At 38.3% G+C, this 8,890-nt stretch overlaps 1 protein-coding gene across 1 annotated transcript; it reads left to right on the forward strand.

Moving 5' to 3' along the window:
• The first annotated feature begins 567 nt into the window (after positions 1-567).
• On the forward strand, positions 568-1,545 carry LOC140507742 (olfactory receptor 8G1-like). Its single transcript, XM_072615684.1, has one exon. It carries the CDS (start codon positions 568-570, stop codon positions 1,543-1,545), a length of 978 nt encoding a protein of 325 aa, XP_072471785.1.
• The last annotated feature ends 7,345 nt before the right edge of the window (positions 1,546-8,890 follow it).

Genomic DNA, 8,890 nt, shown 5'->3' on the forward strand with positions numbered 1-8,890 from the left:
GCATACAGAAATTATTGTTTGTGGTCATCTGTGTTTTTATTAAGTTTACAGGTGTTAATCAGGATATAGACAAGGAAAAGGATTTCTCAATGACCCCAAAGAAAAACTAACGAGTAGTCATGTCTTTTGAGACTGATCTTTTACTGTCACTCTTATTGCTAACATTGCCCCAACCACAAGACTCACTGGAGGAATGTCAGGTAAAACTTATTTTAATAGTTTGCTATACATGTCTCATAACCCTGTGAGGCTGCTAAAGACATGGGGTATACAGAGGCAACATGGAAATACTGATTGGTTGCCAAAGGGCCCTGTGTTCAGTGTGGTATCATTTTTATTCAATTATTTATTTATCTTGGGTGAGGCAATCAGCATTAAGTGACTTGCCCAGGGTCACACAACTGGTAAAAGTCTAAGACTGGATTGGAACTCAGGTCCTTCTGACTCCAGTCCACTGCACCACCTAGCTGCTCCCCAGTGTCCCATTCTCTAGGAACCACTGTAAAATCATTATGATCTTCTCTGATGTGCTGCTTTTTTTCCATTCTCACAGAGCATCCCTTTCAAATGGACAGAGGGAATAACACTGCAGTGTCAAAGTTCATCTTTGAAGGGCTAACACAGAGGCCAGAGCTCCAGATTCCCCTCTTACTGCTATTCTTGAGCATTTATATGGTCACCATTGTGGGGAACCTGGGCATGATAACCCTGATTCACATTTCTTCTCTCCTCCACACTCCCATGTATTATTTACTCAGCAGCTTGTCTTTCATTGATCTCTGTCAGTCTACTGTGATCATCCCTAAAATGTTGATGAATTTTGTGTCAGAGAAGAATATCATCTCCTACAATGAATGCATGACTCAGCTCTACTTCTTCCTCATTTTTGTAATTGCTGAGTGTCACATGTTGGCAGCTATGGCCTATGACCGTTATGTTGCCATCTGTAGGCCCTTATTGTATAATGTTATTATGTCCCATCAGGTTTGCATTTGGTTAGTAGGTGGTGTATACATGGTTAGTTTAGTTGGTGCCACAGCACACACAGGCTGCATGCTTAGAGTGTTCTTCTGTAAAAACAATGTCATCAACCATTACTTTTGTGATGTCAATCCCCTCCTAGAGCTCTCTTGCTCCAGTACCTATATTAATGAATTGATGGTTATTTGCTTCAGTTCGTTTAATATCTTTGTCCCGACCCTGACCATTGTTAGCTCTTACATCTTCATTATTGCCAGCATTCTCCATATTCCCTCCACTGAAGGGAGGTCCAAGGCTTTCAGCACCTGCAGCTCTCACATGGCAGCAGTTGGTTTCTTCTTTGGTTCTGTTGCATTCATGTACCTACAACCCTCTTCAGTCAGCTCCATGGAACAAGGGAAAGTGTCCTCTGTGTTTTACTCAATCCTTGTCCCTATGATGAACCCTCTGATCTACAGTCTGAGGAACAAGGATGTGAAAATTGCCATGAAAAAATTTATGATGAGGAGAACGTTCTGGGTAAAAAAAAGAAATATCAGTGATGATGCTGGACATTTTTCTTGATAGTTTGGGTGTTTTTTGAGATCAAGTATATTTCTTTGTCAAGTGTTGGAACCCATTGGTATGCATATTTCTCTTAAACCCTTTTTCTATTATATTTTCCTAATATAAGGTTTCTTTCCCTTCATTTTTTATTATATGTTTGGAGGAATCATAGGTTCAGATCAAATAATATCTCATAGTTTTTATGGGCTACTGCGTATTTTAGAACTGGGAATGGCATAACTGCCAGGCCATATGTAAGATTTTCACTCCTCAAAAACATCTGCATATAATTTTCCTTGAACGTTGGAATGGCAGTCCCATCTACTTGCAGTATGTGTGCTCCCTCTCTAATTTCATCTCTCTCACATTAACTTATTTCAATTACTTCAAAAATGATTTTTCAAAATATAGTTGGTCCACTCACTGTGCATTGAATATTGCCTTATGTACCACACCAACTTCTTCCTATCATCCTGGTCCGATCCTTTAGTCTCCTAGGAAAATTTGTCACCTTTAATGAATTCACCACCCTGACTAATGTCCTTATTCTCACTCATGCAGAGTTCAATTGCCTTCTGATTTTTGTTGTTCTTCAGTCATTTTTCAGTTATGTCTGACAATTTGTAATCCAATTTGATGTTTTGTTGACAAAGAGACTATAGTATTTGGCCACTTTATTTTCTAGTTCAATTTACTGATGAGGAAAGTGAGGCAAACAGAATTGAGTAACTTGACCAGAATGACAAAACTACTAAATTTCTGAGTCCAGATTTGAAAGTGGGAAGATTAATCTCCTTGCCTCTAGGCCCAGAACTCTATCCAGTGTATCACCTAGCTGCCCCTGCCATCTGATAACTTTGGCAAATCCTTCAGTTTCACAGTAATCCTAAGCTCACTAAGATCCCATACAAGATGTTGAATGTTTTATAGAACTATATACTTCCTAGAGAACAGCAGGGACATTGATGTGCATTAAATCACTGTTGCAGTTTCAGATTTCATACCAGCCATAGTATGTGAGGAGACTGCCAGCTCCTAGTCCTGGCAAAGACATTTTTTTCAAGTCATCTTTAACCTGGGAATCTGTGCACAAACTCTGTCCCTGCTTCCCAATTTGTAGAGAAATAATAAATTGTCAGAGACTTTCTCCCAAGCCCATGTATCTATAAGTTATAAACTATAAGTATATATGTAACTGCTAAATTCTCTGAGCCACAAATTTGTCAACTCCGATTACTGAGAAGGTACAAGATGCTTTCAAAGTGTGATTCCTTATTCACTTTGCAACCAAAGATTACAGAGGTTGCCCCTTGCAAAACCACAGAGGAGGATGAGCAAATGTGGCAAATTCATTTAAAGACAAGGAGAAAGAGTAAGTGCAACAAAACTGAGAAAATGGGAGTCTTCATTGTAGAAGTGGATCTATTCCAAGGTAGACATTCTGATGTTGGAGGTGAGATTCAAAGTCAGGGCACAGAATCTATTAGAACAGATCCAATAATGATAATCACAAAAAAACAGACTCAACCTCACACAGCATTATCCAAATAAGGAAAACAGTTGAATTTGCCTGCAGGTTTTCCTTACAGAAAGAGAAAAAAGGAGGATAATTGGGGTGAAGTGAAGGTTTGAAGGACCTGGAAGATCAACAAAGGGATGTGAAAGTCATACTACATTCTTCCCCGAGCAGACCATATCAACAGCGTTCTGATTAGAACATTTCAGGAAGGATTTTGACAAGCTGTAGAAATTTTTGGGCATAGCGTTGTGAAAGTATGGAAGACCAAGAAGAATGCAAATTAACTGAAGGAAATGCGGGTACTTTCACTCCAAATAAGTAAATCGAATGTGAAAGAAAAGCATTACTAATAATTGGAAGTGTTCCAAAATGTAACTGGATAGCTAAAAAGTAGTTAGAAATTTCCCATCATTCCATGTTTTCAAGAAGAGGCTGGGTAACAAAGTGCCAGGGTTATTGAGAGAGAATTCCTGACTTTGCTATCAACGGAACTATATTACCTCTGAATTCCTATCTCATACTGTATCCTTTTGACTTTTACTGGAAATGATGTGGGTATTAGACTATAACCCCCTAATATTCTGATGAGATGGGAATTATGCAGTGTCTTCCCAATAGAAAATTGTCATTGTTTTCTCTGATCAGTCACAGATTTAAAGAAATACAAAAAAAGAATTCATATATATTCTTATATATATATGTATATATATATATGTGTGTGTGTGTCAACTGCCTAGCTTATCTCTTAAAATTGATCTTTCTTCAGAAATGGGAAACCTGTCTAAAAAATTAATTTTTAAAATATATTTGTTATTAAAGAATTGATCAGCATTGTTGACTTAGAGGTTAGGTATTTTTTAAAATGTCTCCATACAACACTTTGCAAGAATGCTTTTAGAGAAGACACATCCTTAAAGAGAAAAATGGTTATTACTGCTCGCCAATTATGTTTCCTAACTTTTTCCTTAGGTATGGTTAAGGTAAGCTTCTTCTGAAGAAATTTCCATTATCTGATAATACCAAAAATAAAGTAGTCTGACAGAGTTCCTTGTTACAGTTTGGGAGTTAACAGTTAGTGTGTGTGTGTGTGTGTGTGTGTGTGTGTGTGTGTGTGTGTGTGATAGAGAAATACATACAGGTATTGACAGAGATATAGATAGAAACAGAGGATGATAGAGACAGAGAAAAAGAAAATTCCATGGCACTGAATAGTACTGTCCCTAAGGCAAAGTATTAGTTTTCTGCTAAGGGCTCAATGCTTGACAAAATTCTGACTGCATTTGTGAAACAATACTTGCTCTGAGACTCTATCTCATCTTGCAACTTTAAAAATGTATTTGAGAGTCCAGATGTAATCATTCTAGTAGAACATGAAGCAAATTATGATTTCTTCCATTATAGCCCTTGAGCTCCTGGCAGAAGTTCAGAGAACAAGTACAAAAGAGACATCCTGGGCAAGACCAGCAGAGCAGGAGATAAGCCAGGCCGAGCCGGTGAGAGCCACTGAGTGCCAGACATCAGCGCAGCAGTCCTTGAAATCTTCAGCCTGAAGACGGACTTCGGTGGGTCACTACTTGAACTTCCAGGAACTGGGATGGCAGAGTGATCAGTAAGTGCTCTCTCCTCCCCCCTGATGACCCTGAGGGAACCATAAAATTCTTCCCCAGATTAATCCTGGATCAGCAGGAACAGCAGAAGGGGGCGGGTGGTCTCATAACACCAGAGGCTGGAGAGGTGGCAAAGGGGGATTCTTCCTACCGTGGTGGAGGCTATCTGGAGGGACAGACGACCCAGGGCAGAGAAAAATTCGCACTGAGACCCAAGCAAGCCTCAGCCCGGGAGACGAGCCCCAGGAGGGGCGGGAACACGCATTAGCCTCTAGGCGTGCCCCAGCCCTCCAGGGGAAAGGGAAGACAATAGGGAAGCTGGGATCAGCATCCCCGGACCTTGCCTTTGCCTCAGGCCAGCTGAGGAGATATCCTGAGACCAGACCACACCTCCCACACACCTATCAAGCTAAACCCAGGGTTGATCTGGGAAACAAACAACAAAAAAAAGCCTGCTTTTAGCCTAGACAAACATCAACTCAACTTAAAAGATCTGTATCTTCTGACTGAAAGAACCAAAAGCTACAACACTCAGCCAACATCATGAATCGGAAAAAGCAGACGAAAAGTGAAAAAACCATAGAATCTTTCTATGGGGATAAGGACCAAAACACAAACACCAAAGAGGTCAGAGCTGAGACTGTACTTCCATCTGAAACCTCAGATGGGACTATGAATTTCTCGCAAGCACAACTAGATTACCTGGAACGTCTGAAGAAGGATATAAAAGAAAAACTGGCCAATGATTTTAAAACCATAAAAAAAGAATTCACTGATGAGAACATCAATCTGAAAAAGAAAATTGAAGAAATGGAAAAGGAAGTTCAAAAATTAACTGGAGAGAATAATTCCCTAAAAGGAAGAGTTAATCAAACGGAAAAGGAAACTCAAAACCTAATAGGGAAAATTGATCAGATGGAAAAGGAAACCCAAAACCTAACTGGGAAAATTGGTCGAATGGAAAAAGAAGTACAAAAATTAAATGGAGAAAATAGCTCCTTAAAGGGAAAAATTGGCCAGATGGAAAAGGAGATGCGAAAGCTAACTGAAGAAAACAATACGATCAAGATTAGAATTGGGCAAGTGGAAACTAATGACTCAATGAGGCAACAAGAATCAGTCAAACAAAATCTAAAGAACGAAAAGATAGAAGAAAATCTAAAATATTTAATTGGAAAAACAACTGACCTGGAAAATAGATCCAGGAGAGAAAATCTAAGAATTATTGGCCTGCCAGAAACCCATGATGAAGAAAAGAGTCTGGACAATATCTTCCAGGAAATCATCAAGGAAAACTGCCCAGAAGTACTAGACTCAGAGGGCAAAATAGTCATCGAAAGAATCCACCGTTCCCCACCGGAAAGGGATCCCAAACTCAAAACCCCAAGAAATATAGTTGCCAAATTCCAGAGCTATCAAGTGAAGGAGAAAATACTACAAGCAGCCAGAAAGAAACAATTTAAATATCAAGGTCACACAGTCAGGATCACACAGGACCTTGCAGCTTCTACATTAAAAGATCGAAAGAATTGGAACCCAATATTCCGTAAGGCAAAGGAGTTGGGACTCCAACCGAGGATCAACTACCCAGCAAAGTTCAGCATAACATTTCAGGCAAGGAGAAAGTCATTCAACGAAATAAGGGATTTCCAGAGCTTCCTGACCAAAACACCAGAACTCAATAGACAATTTGATCTTCAAATGCAGGTCTCCAGAGTACCATAAAAAGGTAAACAGAGGGGAAAAAACAAAAACAAAAACTTGCAACTCAATTAGGGCAATCTGTTTACCTCCCTGTAAGGGAAGATGATACCTGTTAATCTTGAGAACTGTGCAGCTATTATGATAAAAGGGATATATGTAGAGGGAACGGGCATAAAGTAAATGATGTCATGGCAAAAATATGATTTAAGTATGAGAAGGGAATGTAATAGGAGGTGTGGAAAGGGGGAAGCAGAAAATGGCAAATTATATCACATGAAGAAGTACAAAACTATAGTAAAGGGAAGGAGGGGAGGGAGATGAGCCTTGTTTGAGAGTTACTCTCATCTGATTTGTTCAAAGGAGGGAACAATAATCTTAAGTAGATAAGCCTAACTAGCTCTATAGGTAGTAGGAGGGGAAGGGGGAAGAAAGGGGAGGGTGGCTAAAAGGGAGGAAAGAAGCAATAAGAGTAAAGGGGACTAAAAGGGAGGGGGGCTAAAAGAAGGAGGGGAAGGCTGCAGGAGGAGGGGGAGAAAAGTGAATACTATTGAGGAGGGGAAGGGAGACGGGAGAGTTAAAAGCACAAATGGTGGGAAAGAGGGTGGAGGGAAATACACAGATTGTAATCATAACTGTGAATGTGAATGGGATGAACTCTCCCATAAAACGGAGACGGATAGCAGAATGGATTAAAAGCCATAATCCAACAATATGCTGCTTACAAGAAACACATTTGAAACGGGGGGATACACATAGGATAAAGGTCAAAGGATGGAGCAGAATATATTGTGCTTCAGCTCATGTAAGAAAGGCAGGAGTAGCAATCCCAATCTCAGACAAAGCAAAAGCAGAAATAGATCTAATCAAAAGGGATAAGGATGGAAACTATATCCTGCTAAAAGGCACCATAGACAATGAAGCAATATCATTACTAAACATGTATGCTCCAAGTGGTATAGCATCCAGATTCTTAGAGGAGAGATTGGGGGAGTTGAAGGAAGAAATTGATAGCAAAACTATACTAGTGGGGGACCTCAACCTCCCCCTCTCTGAACTAGATAAATCCAACCTTAAAATAAACAAGAAAGAGGTTAAGGAGGTAAATAAAACTCTAGATAAGGTAGATATGATAGATCTTTGGAGAAAAATAAATGGGAATAGAAAGGAATATACCTTTTTCTCAGCGGTACATGGAACATTTACAAAAATTGACCATGTACTAGGACATAAAAATCTCACAATCCAGTGCAGAAAGGTAGAGATAATCAATGCATCCTTTTCAGATCATAATGCATTAAAAATTACATGTAATAAAAGGCCATGGAAAGAGAAACCAAAAATCAATTGGAAACTAAATAATCTAATTCTAAAGAAGGATTGGGTTAAAGAAGAAATCATAGAAACAATCAACAACTTCATTCAAGAGAATGACAATAGTGAGACAACGTACCAAAACTTATGGGACACTGCAAAAGCAGTTATTAGGGGAAGTTTTATATCTCTGAATGCTTACATAAATAAAATAGAGAAAGAGGAGATCAATGACTTAGGCTTGCAGTTGAAAAAGCTAGAAAAAGAACAAATTGAAAATCCCCAAGTAAATACCAAATTAGAAATACTGAAAACCAAAGGAGAGATTAATAAAATTGAAATAAAGAAAACTATTGAATTAATAAATAAAACCAATAGTTGGTTTTATGAAAAAACTAATAAAATTGATAAACCTTTGGTTAATCTGATCAAAAAAAAGAAAGAAGAAAACCAAATTACTAACATTAAAAATGAAAGGGGTGAACTCACCTCCAATGAGGAGGAAATTAAAACAATAATTAGAAACTACTTTGCCCAACTTTATGCCCACAAATTCGAAAATCTAAACGAGATGGATGAATATTTTAAAAAATACAAATTGCCCAGATTAACAGAAGAGGAAGTTGAATACTTAAACAACCCCATCTCAGAAAAAGAAATTGAACAAGCCATCAATGAACTCCCTAGGAAAAAATCTCCAGGGCCAGATGGATTCACAAGTGAATTCTATCAAACATTTAAAGAACAGTTAATTCCAATACTACATACACTATTCTTGAAAATTGGGGAAGAAGGAGTCCTCCCAAATTCTTTCTATGATACAAATATGGTTTTGATACCCAAACCAGGAAGAGACAAAACAGAGAAAGAAAATTATAGACCAATTTCCCTAATGAATATAGATGCAAAAATTTTAAATAAGATTTTAGCAAAACGAATACAGCATCTTATCACGAGATTAATACATTATGATCAGGTAGGATTCATACCAGGACTACAGGGCTGGTTCAATATTAGGAAAACTATTAGCATTATCGACCACATCAACAACAAAGCTAACAAAAACCACATGATTATCTCAATAGATGCAGAAAAAGCTTTTGACAAAATACAACATCCATTCCTACTAAAAACATTGGAGAACGTAGGAATAAAGGGAACTTTCCATAAAATAATAAGCAGTATCTATCTAAAACCTTCAGCAAGCATTATATGCAATGGG

Source organism: Notamacropus eugenii, chromosome 5 (assembly GCF_028372415.1).
Source record: "Notamacropus eugenii isolate mMacEug1 chromosome 5, mMacEug1.pri_v2, whole genome shotgun sequence".
Taxonomy (NCBI): Eukaryota; Metazoa; Chordata; class Mammalia; order Diprotodontia; family Macropodidae; genus Notamacropus; species Notamacropus eugenii.